We start from the raw sequence: 18,730 nt of genomic DNA, 5'->3' as shown, positions 1-18,730 counted from the left end.
AGAAAACTGAACATTGATTTAACTCTAATGCAGTCAAAGAGGGATAAAATGTTCCCCCTCAGAGTGATTGAATAAGTACTTAACGCTTCGCTGTGTTCAGTAGCTTATAAAACGCGTGCAGGTTGACAGGTCTACGGCAGGGGAGCAGGGCAGTGGGGTTGCACTCACAGTAGACGTCAACATTTCGGCTGATGTTGGTGCTGCCCAGGGGGTTGGTGACCTCACACGACACCGGCTCAGTGAAGAAGGAGTAGTCCACGATGACCTCATAGGTGTCACCTGACACCTCCTTAATAATGCTTCCACCTTTTGCCCACCTAAGAGAGTATTTCAGAAAAAATACATTACGTGTAACTATAAATGAAATTCATTTTCGACTTCTGATTTGACAGTTCAACAAAATCCACGGGACACACATGCTGAAATTTAAATGCCCTGTTTTACCACAGCTTGTCAAATAAAAGGGGGGGGGGGGGTGGGGGGTGTTGAGGATTCTATAAGCAATCTGAGTACACTGTTTTTTTAATTAGATTTTTAGGGTATTTCAATGAACAAAGGTTGGTCGTTCTGAGGGTGAACAAATAATCTTGTTAAGGCAGCAAGTCTACACCTTGTATCAGCTGTTCCTTACCTTTGATGCTGTTTAATACTGGGAATAATAAAAACATTTGATTGAAAGACCACATTTGAACTAGGCAAGCTGTTCTGGCAGAGAAAAATGAGCACTTCGCCATTACTATACAAAGAATACGCTGCAAGACACCAGAAGGGGCAAAACAACCTCGGCAAACAATCGTAAATAATGTATAAATACACAACAGGAATTTGGAGCAAATGTACACTCTTCTTTGGTGAGTGTTCATTTATTTTACTTTGGCGTGGTCTGCAGAATAACGATTCGAGCGAGGTAAAAGCCTTTACGTTTTAATCTCTGTCTCACGCAAAGAAGACCGAGTTTGACGCGGGAGAACGATGAAAGGAGAAATAATGAGCATTTGTGACACACACACACACACACACGTGCGGGCATCAGCCGTCTAGCTACTTCCACGGCGACTGATGAGCCAAGATGGCACCCAAGACAGAGCCGAGATGTAGATAAATGCATCTAATGTACTGTGAAATGCCAACGACGCAGCAACAATGCATCGTTTGACTCTTCAAATATTGAAGCAATTCGCCAGCGTTGCGTTGTTTTTTTTTTAGGGAGTGTGTCCTTAAAGAAGGATGCAGTCGGTGAGATGTGACATTTTCTCAGTGACACATCCGTTTTAAAGGGAAAATAAACGATGACAGAACTTATTGTGCCATCAGTGCTCACCAGCTTTCGGTTTACACACCGAGGTGCACATTTATGGATTCATTACAATACATTGCAGATTAACATACATTTTGGTCATTTTGTCATGATTACACTATATGGTAAATGGTAAATGGACTGCATTTATATAGCGCTTTTATCCAAAGCGCTTTACAATTGATGCCTCTCATTCACGCACACACACACTCACACTCACACACCAATGGTGAAAGGCTGCCATGCAAGGTACCAATCAGCTGGTTGGGAGCAATTAGGGGTTAGGTGTCTTTCTCAGGGACACTGAGCCCAGGGTGGGGGATCGAACCGGAAACCCTCCGACTGCCAGACAACCGCTCTTACCTCCTGAGCTATGTCGCCCCCCATTACAAAAAAGATGCAAATGCATTGGCGTCTTACCTTGTCATTTTGGACTTCCCAGTTTTCATCGTACAGTACATTGTTATATTTTATGCTACACACATCATGTTGCAGATAGAGTGACGCATCCTGATATGGCCGTCTATTATTAAATGCAAGATGTCTTCAGACATCAACATGCCTGCAACATTAGAGCAAATGCTCAAATGGAAGATTTCGGGGGATGATGATGATGATGGTTATGATAATGATGATGATAATGACGATAACGACGATCAACTGCTTTAGAAAAGGGTCAGCGGCATCGAAAGAACAAGAGCTTTTGAAGAGGCGTGGGTTTTAAATGCCGGTGCATTAGCAAGTCCACAGTGACTGACCTGCTGTACAGTAAATACCATTCATCATATCACCAGTAATTAATTTACAGATGCAGGAAGACGGAAATTTATATTTATCGTGAGGATATAAAAGTTATCTGGAGAAAATATTTATGCACAATTCAATGTGCCACTGGGAACAACATCGTGTTTAACTGGCTGCATGCAGGAGCTGAATAGGCAGTTATGAGCTAAGCACACTGTTGCTGGTTATGTTCTCCATCCATCCATCCATCCATCCATTCATCAATCCATTCATTCATCCATTATCTATACCTGCTTATCCTGGGCAGGGTTGGGGGGGGGGGGGGGGGGGTGCTGGAGCCTATCCCCATGCATTGGGCAAGAGTCAGGAATACACCCTGGAGAGGTTACCAATCTATCGTAAGGCACACACACCACTCACTCACCATTCACTCACACACTCACGCCGGCTACGTCGTAAATCCGCTAAACGAATGCAATGTGAAACTGTGCGAACATGACAAAGCGCTCGCCATTAAATCATTAAAGACGATTTGCCAATGGCAAATTATGATGCGTTCTCAAAATTGGCCCAATCAAATCATACGAGCCCAGGAAAATGATGCTTAAACAAACCGATCTGCGGAAACATCTTTGGTGGAATTAAACACACCATCATGCATTTTAATAATGACACATATTTCATGGGCGAAAGCCCTTCTGATCCACCAGTGTAAGGGACTGTGAATGACCCTAAAACACTCCCTGAATAGCCCAAAAAAAAAAATTATTTATTGATGCCCCGCTAAAATGTATTTCCCATTATAAAAATGTGCAGAAACAATATTAAGGCTATTTGGCTTCCAGGAACGAAGGAAACAAAAAACATTTTTCATTAAATATATCGCAGATTTATCACTATCATCCTTTCGATTTGATTCATGAATATGTTAAACATAACACTTTTGGATTTTTGAAAAATAGTGTTTTCCTACTATCTGGTAAGATTGGCAGGGAAAAATCTGACGTGCTCTAAAAACAACAACAACAAAAAAGAACACAAACAACTGCCAGACGAAATGCAAAACGCATTCATATTGCTCAGCTTTTTCCATCGCATGACAAATGTCCTCTTGTTTGCTTATCGGCAATTGTTTTCTTTAGGTTCATGCAAATTTTAGTTAATTAAACCAGTGTAAAAATTAAATAAAAAGCAGCGTGACAGAAGACAGTTTCTAGCAAGTTCAAATAAATTTGCATATGTTAAGCAGTGCATGGAAGAATTGCGATATGCAAATTGTGGTGGAATCTGCATATTATCCAACAAAGACTGTTGCAAGGCATTTGTTTTACGAAGCACTTTAATTACAGGAGGTTTAGACTATTTGATAATAAATACCTACTGTAGCTGTACGGCAAATGTTTTGTGTGTCATTAATAATAAGTATAACCCCACTTTGACATCCAGGTTTCTGGCTTCCGTGATCACATTGCTTGCTACAATAAATAAATAAATAAATAAATGACTGAAAGTTCTGCAATAGATCAGCAACCAGACCAGGGTTTACTCCTGCTTCTCACCCAATGCATGCTGGGATAGGCTCCAGCACCTCCCACGACCCTGACCAGGAGTAAGTGGGTACAGATAATGGATGTACGGATGGATACATAAACGTTTCTATACAGACCTCTATACAGAACATTACAAATAAAAGGTATATGTGGTCTGTCCAAGCTTTCTCACTCAGTACACATTTCGTTTTTTTTTCTTTTCTTCTTTTCATCAGGAAAGACTAGTAAACATATTTAGTTTTGTTATTTTTTTCTCCCAAACTTTTTTTTTTTTAAAGCAATTTTTATACTCTGGACTTTCGGCTGTGTCACTCATGTTTCATTTAAGCAGTCCCGTAGAAGAACAGAGCGCACGTTTCTGATGCAATCGCCTGTGCACGCCAGTGAAAATCCTCCAACGGGACAGCTAGTGCTGACCAGACGTGGGTTTTTCCGCTGACGGGCACCTGTCACAATGCTGGGAAAACCCTTGGAAGTCTGACCGGTGTGAACACTCTAATGACCCCGTTCTTATGTTCTGCTCCTGCGGACACCCAATCAGTCCGCCAAGGAACCCGCGATTACTCGAATGGGGCGACCTGCCGCGAGTGCTTTTGACTCAACGCAACCAGAATTATAATCGCGGAATTCCGAAGCAAAATCTCTGTGGGTGTCGAGTCAGAAGTATATATCCTGACAGATTTCAAAGCCACGTTCACGCAATCATAGAAAGATGACTTTGTTTTGGCTTTACTGTAGAGCACAGCCTGCACACTAGGTGAACAATACCGCCAATCAAAATCACGTGCAGTGTGCTGCTTGGTTGCAAACTGCGTCTTAGCACATTTTGTTTGTCTTCCGATGACAAATGTTAAGAATCCCGGTTGTTATATGTCTGTCTTCCAGTCCACTCTTGATGATCACCGAGAGTAGATTCTGTTCTTTGTATTTCGACAAGACTACGGCTGTAACAGCAACAAGTACCCCAGAGTGCCAACATCCACAGGTGTGGAGAAAGCGGACGCGTGCTCTCCTACAATCACAAGAAGAGGGTGTTAAAACTCAGGTTGTTATACGTCTGTCTTACAGTCGGGTTGTTATACGTCTGCCTTACAGTCCGCTCTTGAAGATCCCTAAGAGTGGATTCTGTTCTTTGTATTTCAAAAAGGAGTATGGCTATAACCGCAACAAGTACTCCAGAGTGCCAACATGCACAGGTGTGGGGAAAACAGACTCGCGCTCTCAAACAATCAGGAGGAGAGGGTCATTATTATTATTGACGAAGTTATGAATAAATTTAAATGCACAAAATGGCAGATAAGCAACAGACCCAGATAGCGTGAGCGCATTCTGAAATCCTCGGCCAAAGAACTGGCCCCAGAGTGCCAGCCAATCTTTTTCAGTTGTCTGCAGACGCCTGCGATTCCATGGAAACGCATTAAGAAAACATTAAGACATCTTGGCCCGGGGAACTCAATGATTTTAGGACAGCTGCCCCTCGTGGATGTCTCTGGGCCTCATTTCAGTGTCTCACCGACTCAATAAACAGCAACCCAGACCAGACACCGCATCAGTTCACTCACGAACATGATACATCTGTACGCGGTGGAGAAGTCTCAATAGCCACACTCGTTCATCCACTGCGAGCTCTTGGGCAAGCACAAAACCGTTTCCAGGGTTCTTCTTCTTGACTTCTCATCAGCACACAATACTACCTCTTCTCACTTTTAAAGAGGCATCAACTTCACACAAATCCATATCTCCCATCCAGTGGCATAATATGTTTCTCAGAAAAAGCACAGGACTGGTCAAGGTCAATAACATATTCTCCGCCCACAGAATAACTGAAACTCCACCAGGCTATATTACCTCGCTGTTGCTTTTTATGTTGTACGCCAATAAATCTTCCACTGCTTCACCCAACCAATTCATTCTCACATTTTCAGATGGCTCCACCATGCTTTCCATAATGGGTAACAAATGCAACCCCTTAGTCTCTACTAAGACGTAATCGACAGGCTGATTGAGTGTTAGTTTTCTGGGGCAGATTGGGGATTTTTAAAAAGAACAAAAAAAAAACAGGAAGTTAATATCCGCTATATGATAACTGTCCGCCGCCAGTAATAATTCACAATGAAAACGAACCAAGCAAGTTACATCCTATAAATTCTCGGGGAGTACGTATTGATTCGATCCTTTTCCTGGAATGTACATATTGATTTTGTTTTGCAAATAGGTGCAGCGGTGGATTTACTTCCTCCGCAGGTAAACGGCCTTTCATTTTTCCACTCAGCGGTCCAAAGCATTGTGGGGTACCCTTTGGCACGGTGACCTTTCTGTGTAACTTGCGAATAAGCTGTCCATACTGCAGAGTGCACTCAAAGCCAGCCACTGGTACACACATTCCAAACAGCCCATATTAAGAGGATGTTGTGATTGGCTGGTTACTTCTATGTCTTCTTTGACCCCTTCCCACATGCTTTGTAAAGAATATAAACTTATGTCAACTGACTAAAGTGCACTTTTATTTCTAAGTTCATCAGAACTGCTCAATGAAATGTTCAGCTCACACAAAGAGATGACAGGCAGTGTGGTATAATGGGTAAGGAGCTGGGCTTGTAATCTAAAGGTTCGATTCCCAGGTAGGACACCTTGAGAAAGGTACTTAACCTGCATTGCTTCAGCATACATCCAGCTATATAAATGGATGCAATGTAAATGCTATGTAAAAAAACAGTGTAAGTTGCTGTGGATAAAAGTGTCTGCTAAATGCCTGTAATGTAATGACACTGGACAAGAGCAATCATAGGATCGTGTGGGTAATGTGACGTCTCGTGTGTAAATGGATGTCACGAGACTTTCGAGCAGAGTTAAAGCATTATGGCATCATATCGTAACTGAGCCACTTTGGAGTAAAATTACAATTTCAAAGAATTCAGCAAAGAAGCATGAATATCCAGAAGCTGAGACATATTTACAACATATTCCTATTCTGTAGGTGTGAGCTTTCATCACATAATAAAAAAAAAATATATATATATTAACATTTTCTCCCTTGGTTTACTTGGAACATTAAAACCGTAAAGCCATTTAGAATTAATATTCTGCTCTTCCATAGTGATGCTAATTGAATATAGCACATGTTCTCTTAAAGGAATAGACACACAAACACACGATTCAAAGAGAGAACGTAAAGGAAAATGCACTGAGGATTCAGGAGTTATTATCAGTTCAAAAGTAACGACGAGCAGGCGAAAAACCAGAAGCAAGAAAATAGATGTCAGCTTGACACGTTTTAACCCAGAAATAGCCGCACGCGCACAGCCATCCGCTCAGCTATTAAAGACACTGACTCGAGGTACTGTTTTAGTATGCGCTGCTACGGTACATTACATTCATCCAATGTGGCGGAAACCTCCTCAGAAAAAAAAAAAAAAGCAGTGAAATCAAAACGCGGAGGATGTTAAATTAAGCGTACCCTTCGCTCTCTTCCTATATCCGAACTGCGTGTTTTTCTCATTCGCGTCTTAGAAGGCCGAGGAATCGCCGGATATCTGCTTTCAAAAGGCCACTTTTCTAAAGGGGCTTTTTCTCGACGCAGACCTGTCCTGCAGAGGTTACCGGCATTTTATTAGTTTCAAAAGGCATTCAGTCAGATACAGAATACATTCATGCGCAATGATGTAACTACACATTGGACGTTCGTCGCCTCTGGCTTCCTGGCTCTCCTCTATGTTGGCCTGTTACTGTCCACGAAAAAAAAAAAAAAAGGCAAAACTGGTTTATTTCCCTCCAACAGCTGTTTTGAGGAACAAGTACAGACTTCTCTGTGGCCCCGATTTCAAAGAACACATTTTCCCAGGAGTCCACGCACCTGCAGTGATCTTGGACCAGCTGATCAGCTGACGCATCACCCAAGGGAATTATGGACTGGCCTTTCCTTTTACTGCCGTTAAGCATTGAAACACATTTCATTTAACACTGACATAAAGTAATAGGATAGTGTAAAACAGTAATAACCGATTGGGTTATTTTACTGCTGTTTGTTGTTGTGTTTTGTTTTGCTATGCGTTGCTATGTGTTGGTCTGGAATAGAAAAGTCCTTGAACTTGCTGTTTTACCTTGTTAAAACTTCATTTATGAGACTAATTAAACAAACTAACCACGTAATAAGGAGTAGCTTGTCACTAACCCATCACACAAATTAACCTTTGTCAAGTGGTAGTACTGTCAATTTCTATATTTAGCCATCGCATAATTACAATTTCCTCTGATTAACAGTTGTATAATATTATTCCTCATGTCCTGACTGGTTGCTGAACTTGATTTTGTTCTGAATAAACCTGATCATACCTCACCACACACACAAACGACCATTAAAACAAAATAACAAGTAGCACTCCTTCAAAACAAACAGAGCCAGTGCTTTCCCACCAGCATGCCCTCTTAAAGTTAATACAATTTCTTTCAACCCCCTCAACCCTCCCCACCCCAAAAAAAAAAGTTGTGTTGTGCGATTGCTAAATTTCCAGATGTCGCCGTCAGCTGAACCAACTGTATTAGTCTCAGCTTTTCTTTCTTGTTGATTCAGAGCAGTGGGTGGCAAGTGAAGTGAGCGTACAGCCCATAGTGTAGATACCCACAGACAACAGATCCAACGACAGGCCGTGTCAGAACCTTCACCTTTTCATTAGCTTCTACAGAGACGCAGACAGAGAGAAAAAAAAACTAAACGACGCCTTCCGGAAAAAAAAAAACCCAATATGGATGCCGAACTGCACCTCAGGGACGGAGGCGCGGTCTGTTTGCTCGACGCTCGACAGGACCGGCTTCGTCTGGCGTGACACCCTCCGCCTCGGCGCCCCAGTTTCCCAAACTGCAGGAAGGCAGCGTGTAAACATCTGCCGACGGAACGCACCGCGGCACAAAATGGCGCCTGCGTTCTTCTTCTTACGCTGCTTCCCGTCCTCCATGGATATATTAAACTGGCCCCGTCATTTTAAGACTGTCCCACGTCACAGGGGGACAACTCAAGAGATCGCAGCTCGGGTTAATATTCTCAGGCACCTGCAGGAACTGTTTTCAGATTCAGATGAGCTGAAGCTGAAGCCGAAGTCTTTGAAAAGAATATTTGATCAAGATCCGCTCTTGATACAGATACGCACTCATGTGCTCAAAGGGTACAGAACTCTCTTAACACTGTCTGATAACAAGAGCCTTCTTCCCATACTGCTGTAGCAGAAAGCTCATCTTTTTCATCTTGAACGTCTCAACCGAACTCAAGGCCAAACTGCAGGAAGTCTGTCTACTGCAAGCCATGTCCCTGAAAGGCGAGCTCGAATTCTATCCTCGCTCGCAGTTTAAATTTGAATTCAATTTAATATCTGAATCGAGTCAAAATTGCTTTGATATTGACTTTGTTGCACTCAACATTCCTTTTATTTTACACCAGACAGAACAGCCTGTCTAATCATTCCCCTGTACCACCGAAACACCCAGGAGGGAGGCCGCGCTGTATAAATAGATAACGTTTTTTTTTTACATTCTAATTAATGACATGAGAAAAATAAAATATTCCTATGAGAGGAATTATAATGATTTTCCTACAGGCCCTTGATGGACATGACTGAGGCTCCTCCCACAACTGACGAGGCAGTGCAGCGTGTATCTTCAGTGATGCTGGGTCAGAGTAACACAGAAGCCTGAGTGTGTGGCTGTGTCTAATTCACTTGTGTCTGAGGTAATGACTTTCATTGAATTAACATTTATCCTCATTTTAATTTTTTCGAACAGGTTTGCCACAGAATCAATTTTAGCTGACTGTTCAGCTTGCCAAATTGTTAGCAAAGGTATATATATATACATATATATTTATTAAAAATATTATTTATTTGTGAGTTAAAGGTAAGGACAAATGTTAACTGAACTCAGTTCATTGTCTTAGGTGGGCGGGGACAAGGCCACAGAGGGGGCGTCACTTTATCACACTTTGTCCCAGGCCCAGGCCTGAGGAGGCCCCAGGATACAGGCTGTAACTATTTAAAATTTGTAACAAAATATATTGGGGGGGGGGGCTCTCAATATATTTTGTCCCTGGCCAGCGAATTCACAGCTGCGGCCTTGGGTGGAGAGAAAATATCACAGCAACATGTTCAGTGTTTAAACTGACAAGCATCAAATTTTTATGAGTCCAATAAAAAACCCAGATGCACTCTATTAGAGTAAAAATCACTCTATCAGTGTTGATTTTACACCGAGTTGATTTTATGTCCACACGAGGCAGTGTGGCGACGTAACCTAACACAATAAAACTTTTATCGCCCGTACCCTACACCTTAATGTCCAAATGGCTCAATACGCCCTTTTTGTGAAGGAGTGCGAGCATCTGTACTTTTTCTCTAATTAGCGCGTGATTAGCCGCTGCGTTGCGGTGGGAGGTAACAGATTAATGGCTGGAGTTGAATTAATGAAATGCCGGGGGGCATGTTGTTTCCGCGTCAGCGACTAATCTGTGGGCTGCACGGACTTTACAGATTATGAGCACTGTACCTCGTTGCTCCAGACAATGCCTTTCTGCTACACAAACGGCTAAAAAAATAAACAAAAAAAACACCGCGACGCACGCGGCTGATCACCTTTTTACGGAGCGCGTTAAATCTTGTTTAGTGCCGTCACGCAGGGCGGGTGCCCCGCTTCGGGCGAATCCATTAGCGGGGCGCGTAAATAATAAAGCGACGCTGGTCGATGAACCGGACACGGCGAAAGTCTCCGAATGTCAGGACAACTGGAATGTGATTGTGAGGACGTGTGTGCATTATGACAAGCAGCATTAAAGATGCTTTCTTTGGGGGGGTGTGGAGTGGGAAGTGAACTGCGGGGGTAGGGTGTGCATGGTTTGACCCATCATTATTGAAAGACATTTCTCTGAATCTTCTGAATTTACATAAGTAAACCAACCCACCTCAAGCTTGAGCCAGATATAATAGTATTAAAAGTTTCACAATGTGTTGGGTATGTGAAATGGACACAATTTATCGAACAAATGCGCCAGTCCGTATAAAGTTTGAGAAAACTGGCATTTGTTGTTTGCAGCTAGTTAAAACTGTCTAGCAAACTGGAATATTGCACTTTCTTAGCTTTTAAATAACAAAGGTGATGTATACGAATATGTGTACATTTCAAAAACCTAAGCATATTGAAATCACTGACACTTCTTTTTTTTGTTTCGGCCACACAAGTTCCACTATCATTGCCACATTAGGTAGGAACATTATACTAGCAATAAATAGAATAAATATCAAACATCTAACTCTTAAACAAATAAAGTGAGTTTTTTTTTTTGGAATTTAATTTATTTACATTACGTAACTGGTTTGGATGTAAATGTGTCATAGATTCCCCAGAAAGACTCACAATAGACCTTCCATTTTTCCAAAAAAAAAAAAAAGAAAAAGAAAAAAGAAAACAAATCCATAATCTCTCTCAATGTTTATGAATAATAAACGTAATGTAACACAGGTTGTTTTTAATGGCGCTCTGTCCATTTTTAGCTTCACAATGGCCATATGTGTTTACTGTTTTCCGGTGTTTTCCAAGGGTGCTCATGCTCAGCCGCACGTGCAGCCGGAATTAATTTCCCGCGGTTAGACGTACATTAGCGGCCGCCGAGGTACGGCGACGGCGTGCTAATCGCTTCCGTTTAATGAGTAAAATCAGCAGAGACAGATGGCCACGTCTTATTCCGCTCGCTCTTCCCGCTCCCACCAGACGAGCAGGTGAGGTGAGGGAGACGAGCTGTGAAGTGTGTGTGTGTGTGTGTGTGTGTGTGTGCGTGTGAGTATGGGTTATTGGGTGTGTGCGTGTGCGTGTGCGTGCGTGTGTGTGTGTGTCTGTGAGTGCGTGTGTGGGTTATTGTGTGTGTGTGTGTGTGTGAGTGTGTTTATGCGTGAGTGCCTGTGTGTGCTTGTGTCTGCATGTAGCTGTGAGTGTATGTGTATGTGTATGTGTGTGTGTGTGTATTTGTGTCTGTAGGTATAGTCGCGAGCGTCTGTGTGTGTGTGTTTGTATGTGCATGTATTGCATGTGCCTCTGCATGTGTGCGTATATGGGGAGGGAGAGAGCGTACCTGTACTGGGTGACGTGCGGGTTGGCTTTGGCTGAGCAGTGGAATTTCACCAGGTTCCCCTCCAGGACAGGCTGTGGCTGCACGGTCAGGTTAACCAGAGGCAGGTCTGAATCAGAGAGAGAGGAATCCTGCAGTCACCACACTGACATCACTGCATTTACTCAACATGAAAGAGCAGCGAATGAAACAACAGATCAGCTTAACCCTTTGAAGTGACTGCTCTAGAATTCTATTGCATTCCATTCCATTGTGACATCAGCATGAGAACGTTCAGTTAAGAACATTCTAATCACATTATTGTGATCTCACAGCTTAAAGGGTTAATTAGCATTGTCAGTTTGGACGTTTCCGTAGGTATGTGAGGAAACCAGGCTGTCAGCGTTCGTGTTTGATTTCCGGCTGTGACAAACCACAAAGAGAAATCACACAGAAGCAGGGTAATTAGTTTCTCTATAATTAATGATTTATTCATACATTTTGACAATAACCGAAACTGTTTTTCTTTTTTTGCTAATCACTGATTACATGGAATGTCTTGCTGAAATTAACTAACAGAGACGGACTTGCTAAAACAAACACAGTCAATTACGCCACGAAAACAAAATGTCTAAGTGCATGTCAACGAGAGATACGCTTCTTTCCTAAGATGTCATTACAATTGCCACCATTTAAAGGGCAAAAAGTATTACTTATAAAATACAGGCACTCTTCTGTTAAGAGTGGCTTTCATTCAGATAAAGTCACTTATGTTTCAATTAGCACTGGAATGGATAGAGGATTCACCACTGGGGCAGCAAAGAAAGAGAAGACCAGTCTTCTTCAAACATTTGTTCAACAAGCCACAGGGTCATAGACACATGATGGTCCATTTCTACACTCCCATCAGCCCCGCACACTGAACGGCACCACACACAAGCACCCTAGAGTCACCTTGTGTAATAAAAATACAAGGCTATGAGGACGTCCACTTTATGAATCGCATTGTGAAAAAATGTAAGTACACTAAGAAAGAACATACACCATTTAACCTTTCAAGTTTCAAGGTTCATATATTGAAAAAAATCAATTTATGAACCTTGCTCCCGTGTCATTTTTTTAAAAACACATTTTTTCATCTTTTTAATCCATCAAACACATTTATTAACGCTAAAACTCCATTTCAAAGCACTCATCTTGAATAAAATGAATATTTCTATGCTAACACTGAGCTACGCTTTGAAATTAGCGCATAGGTACGGGTTTTTTTTTGGTTGGCTCCAGGCTGAAACTTAACGATCCCCTTTCAGAATTTCAAATTAGAACTGCATTAGCAAGGTTACATGGAATCAAATCAAACACAAGACAAAGTATCAAAAAATGATAATCCCGTGGCTGTTAAAATATTAAAGAACTCTCTCGAGGCTATGGGGTGTGGGCACATTCACATGTTGCTCTATCATGGCTGGAAGCTGGGTAGACAGGCTTTTAACAGCTAAAAGATATTTGTTTTGTCATTGTGGCAAGCTGAGTCGCTGAAGGAGGTGGAGTTCTAAAGATTTTTTTTTTTTGTCATGCATTTGAATTATTCATTAAGCCACAAGATAAAGATGTATACTTAGTTCTCCCAAAGGAATTAATGGGGGGAAAAAACACACACAAAAAAATAAATAATTTAATTGGAAACTGTTTAATTTCCAGACAAGATCGAGACTTCTGAGATGGCATGTCCATTCAGTAATGGATATTCACTTCAGATTCACTCCAGACTGGCAACCTACAACACAGTCAGACAACCGACTATGAGAAATGTAAACGCCATGTTATTTTATAATAAGCATGGTCTGCAAATGGCCAATGAAAAATACTCACGTAAAGGGTAGTATAAGAACTTGTTTCAGCATAAACACGAACTCAACTGAGGAATATACGCTTGATGCCATACAATATATGTTCATTAGATACTTGTGTATATGTCTAATGTGCCACAGTGTGTCAGCATGCTACTAGTAAGCTAGTTTGCACTGCCACACCCATGGCCCAGTCTCTATCACTTAGAATCAAAAATAATTGCTTCAACAATATATCTATCCTGCCCAGGATAAGCGGCTATAGATAGTGGATGGATGGATGTATCTATCCAGTATCCATCCTCAATTCCAGCAGCCATAAACATTCTTGTCTAGAATGAAGGTTTATCAGGAACAATGGGCCAATGTGTGGGAGTGCGAGGTCTACAATATAGTGCTGGTCTTGACCAGTGAGTCAGGTTCGGTTTAAATAGGGCAAGTTTTACATACGCATTCATGATTAATGTTTTTCTCCATACAAAGCTATAATCTCTGATTTCTTTTTAACCCCGGGCAGACCCAAAGCAGAACTAACAGAAAAGCTGCAGAGCAGGCCACAGCTGGAGCTGTCCGGGGGCAGTAGACTTTGATGGAGGGACACAGGATTGGGTGCGGGTCAGTCCTGGGTGCATTGCGCCCACACCCCAGAACTTCCCACCCTCCCCACCCCCCCCCCCCCCCACATCCTCTGCTTTAGTCCCCCTCGGGGAGGTTTTTGGGCACATGGACCTTTGTGCTCTGTGCTACCTCTCATAGAGCCTTAATGGAAAAGCTTGGAGGAAATCAGCCCCCTCCCACCCCTATTCTACTTTGCACAACACTCCGCCGCACCTCTCCAGATGTGTGGGAGTTTCAGCCGCACCATTTTTTAATTAGCTAGGAAAAAACAGATGCGGGCAGAGAGGTAAAAAGGAAGCGAAGCAGATGTTTTCAGGAATAGGCTCCATTACAGGCAGAATGTGAGGCGTTTCAGACTCTCTGCCGCTAACTGACGAGCCCGTTTTAGCTTCGACTAACATTTCACTGTCACACCTTTTACCGCTGGATTGTTCTCTTTCTTCTCACAAGCGAGATAATGCTCAGTGACAGTCGTTGATAGTCATTTTGAGACACCGTTTACGGGGAATTGTTGGTACAACGTTCTTCTTTTTTCCCCTCTTTGATCACCCTCCGTTGAGTCGCGGGCCATTTTCCGAGGAGTTCCACTCCCATGTGCCATCACGATTATTGACTTCCAGCAAGATTTATACAGCAGGTCCCTCTTCATATTGAAGCCCTAATACCCATGTCATTACATACGCTGCTACACAGCACTCACAATTGCGTATAAAACCTGTGTGGAACATGTCTAATAAAACATTTATAAAACCCATAGTAACACATTTTGCATTTGTGTAAGTACACATATACTGCAACAAAAAATTATGACCTGCGTCTCAGATGGTACTAAGAGCAGAATGTTCCAGATGCTTTAGTATCTCTCTGATTTGAAATATCATCTGTAAAATTGAGTTCAAAAGAATTCAAAAGATAATAGTTTTATAGTAGCTTACCAGAGACAAGTATAGTCTCTTGATTTGAAGGACCTGGAACGTCCATGTCAACATTTCATGTAAATTGGAGTTAAATATCGTGGTGTAGTACTGGAACAGTGTAATTACATGGAAAACACACAGAAACGACCAAATTAAGGCAGTGATGTGCAAAAAACATGTTCTGAGTAATAACAGTGTACATGCATGGTAAAGAAACAGGAACCACCCATTTAACATTACACTGTATGACCCCTGAGCCATTTTATGAAATAATAGTGCACTAACATCATAAAGGCATGCTACACGGGTGGCAGGGTAGTATAATACTTAGACTACAGGGCTTTTGGTTGCAAGTTGCAAAAAAAAAAAAAAAAAAAGAAGATTGCTGTGGTTGCAGGTTCAATTCCCAGGTGGGGCACTGTCGTTGTGCCCTTGAGCAAGGTACTTAACCTCAATTGAATTGAATATTGCATAAATTCTATGTAAAAAGCTGTGTAAGTTGTTCTGGATAACAGTGTCTGCTAAATGCCTATAATGTAATGTCATGTTAATGTTAAAGCGAGAAGTTGGGAGAGAGGTAGAGGGTGGCAGACAGGATGTGAAAAATGCTAGGAGCAGGTTTGCGGTGTCTGATCACTTTCATAATGAAGGCCGTACGGCATTCTGAACAAAAAAACCGGTGAGCTTTTCAAGGGGAACAGGATGTTTCAGATCGCACAGACGGGCCTGGCGGACGAGTCGCCAAATGAATGCCTCGCCGTCGAGAAATTCGGATCAGCGCCGAACGCGACGGCGTTTCAGTCGGTTTGGACTGAAGACGTTATGAGAAACGTCGTTCGCACCGCCGCCTTAAGCCGAGGGCCCTTCGCACCGCGTACATGACCACAGGGCTCCAGAGCGCACTGAGAGCTGCCCTGAATCCGCTCATCACGCACAGGACTGTCTGTGAAAGCCAGCCGCTCTTAAGAAAGCGTGGTAGCGTACGCCGCGCAGGTAACCGAACACGGGGGCGTATCCCAGGGGGAACGTCTTTGCGGTGAAAAGTCGGGGGAACGCCATTGAAGCGTTCGCAGGCGAAACCCTGGCAACTTTTGGTTGAAAAGTGGAAGTTTTCTAGCCAACTATGACGTAGCCAGGCTTCGTCCGAGTAAAACCTGAGCTATATCGGGGCTAACCTAGTCCGTTTGTGTCAAAACGTCTCTCAACCTCCATTTCCCTCACCCCCCAGGACGTCTAGACTCTGGCTTTTACTCTCTAGGCTACAGGCGATCTTTAATATATCAGTGTGATCCCCCCCAGGTCTGAATTCAGTGCATTTTTTCCCCCAAATCAAGTCAAGTTTCAGATTTGTTCTTCAAAAAGCACAGTTTAACAAGTTCAGCAATAGCTGAAAAAGAAAAACTTGAATTTATTGGCAGGCCATGTTCATGCTATTGTGATGAACTATTCAGTTCAATTCAATTCAATGCTGTTTGTATAGCGCTTTTCACAGACAGGCAACCACAAAGATGCTATTGTGCTTCTCCGGTGAATATTCCTACGCCACTCCTGTATGTGTGTTATGGTTCGCTTTGTCGGGTACCCTCAATGAAACGAGGCTTTTGAAAGGACTTCTCTTATCATTTCAAGCACAGTGTATGTTCTTGCATCAAATATGGCCTTATGTTATCTGGTTCTCCGTCTGTAGCGTTAGGCTTTATCACTGAAATGTTGCAAGCGATTATGCACTATTCCATGCTGTTTTACATTTAAATTCCATTTTGTCACAAATACTAAAAGTAATGCTATCAACAATACTATGGAGTATTTTCTATAGAGCGTTTGACACACAGAGGCCTGCACAAGAGACAGAGAAAACGGCATGGAGTATTTTAGATAAAGAGGAAAGCTTGATTTCTACTTTTTCGCAGGACCCTTTTGACAAGTGTCATATTACAAAAATGATGTGTTTTCAACTGAAAAAAGTGCCGGCACGAAACTGGAGAAATTATTGCGCACCTCTAGAATTTTGTTATATCGCAGATCAGTTCTGATTGGACAGCCAAATGGAACACTGAAATTAACTGTCATGGATGTGTTTTTTTTTCTCTCCACTTCATTATTTTTGGTTTATCTGAGTGATGAACCACCTTCTTTTTTCTGTCATTTTTTTTTTTTTTTTTTTACACAAAAGTAGACATAAAATTTATTCCTCCCCTTAGTAATTTCACTGGGCACCACCAGATGTGAACATCGACAGTTTGGCGTCTCGTTACCATAGAGACAACAGAACCCTCCCCACAGGCCTTTGCAAATGCTATGCCAGAGCAAATGCGAAATGTTGCATGACACTTTCATTTTTGTCACATGACACTTTTTGAAAGGGTCGTTCGACGAATCATTAATCAGGGTGAAGGGTTAGAAAGATGGATATAGTAAATGAGAGAGAGACACGGGCTATCTGCACAGATCCATCAATTATTCTCTACAAGTGGCATTTGTGATGCCCAGTGATGATCTTAAAGAGGAACTGATGCCTATAAACATGCCTTTTTCAGGAACACAAGCCAAGAAATTACGTTGATTCCATAGTCTCTTAAGAAGGGTCAGATAATTAGGGGAACACAGCTTGGCTGTAAGCCATTTTGAATACGCTTTGGAAAAATAGCAATAAAAAAGGCTTTTGTACATTCAGGTAATGTTGCCCGTGTTCCCATATAGACTGAAGGCTCATTACATTCCATTTTACTCGTGTGGATGCTTTTATTGAAAGATAAGTGCATACCGAAGGTCATTGGAACGACTACAAAACGCGGGTCTGATGAGGTACAATTCACATAAAGTAGCAGCTATCCACAGCCACGAACATCAAGTCTGGTTCACACAGTAAAGCGTTGGCCGAGTCACTAAATTTACGGCTAAATCTCAAGCTAGAAGTGAGGCATGATTGCAAGAGATGAGATAAAGAACGACAACATCAAGATGAGGACACAAGTGCAACACCAAAGTGCCAGATCAAGATACAGGATACAAAAGCACCACGGAAGTGCTCCTTAGTTTGCACTGCGGCTCCCTAGATACCTTTTCTTTTTTATCTCTTTCTTTCCTTGGATTTCCTTTTTGATAACGTTGCAGGAATCGCCGCGTAAGAGGTTATAACTCCAACCGTACCTTCTCGTGTTGCGATACAAACAGTCGTCGGTTAGGTTGGATATAAATGGGCCTCTGCGCCTTTCTGGTGATCCAGCAGTTTTGTATTCCTGAGAGTAGCACTGATGTTCTCCACTGCTGTTCATCACACTGGATAAGTATCTGCTAAAAGGCAGCAATGTCATGCAATGGCATGTATAGTAGCAGCAGTTAAGTGATTGCGAAGTAATATCATGTAGGTGTACGCGCAACTGTATCAAAACTGTGTAGATAGCACACCCTTATACGAATGTGCTTTATCTTTTGGTAAATACATCTAAGTGCTAATTAAACTGACCTTCGGTTAGATTGCTTGTTACATGATTATATGGGGGTAGCACGTGTGAGTTTCAGTGCGCAGAGGTTTCTGTTTGAGGTGCGGGGAATAAGCCTACGGAGGACCGAAATCAAAACAATTAATTCGCAAGGCAGGAAGTTCAATAGGAAAATGTTTTTTTTTTTCTCTGCAAGGTGACCGTATTAGGAAAGCTTGGCATTGGAATTAA

At 42.2% G+C, this 18,730-nt stretch overlaps 1 protein-coding gene across 1 annotated transcript in view; it reads right to left on the bottom strand.

The window, feature by feature from the left end:
* kirrel3a (kirre like nephrin family adhesion molecule 3a) overlaps nt 1-18,730 on the bottom strand; it is an 82,315-nt gene that overhangs the window by 20,300 nt on the left and 43,285 nt on the right. Inside the window, exons 6-7 of the mRNA XM_035435066.1 lie at nt 11,696-11,801; nt 169-317 (exon numbers count right to left, since the gene is read on the bottom strand). Of these exons, the coding sequence (XP_035290957.1) occupies nt 169-317; nt 11,696-11,801 (255 nt within the window). The remainder of the gene's footprint in view (nt 1-168; nt 318-11,695; nt 11,802-18,730) is intronic.

Source organism: Anguilla anguilla, chromosome 9 (assembly GCF_013347855.1).
Source record: "Anguilla anguilla isolate fAngAng1 chromosome 9, fAngAng1.pri, whole genome shotgun sequence".
Classification (NCBI taxonomy): domain Eukaryota; kingdom Metazoa; phylum Chordata; class Actinopteri; order Anguilliformes; family Anguillidae; genus Anguilla; species Anguilla anguilla.
The sequence above is the reverse complement of the archived record's forward strand: the minus strand, read 5'-3'. Positions and strand labels throughout refer to the sequence as shown.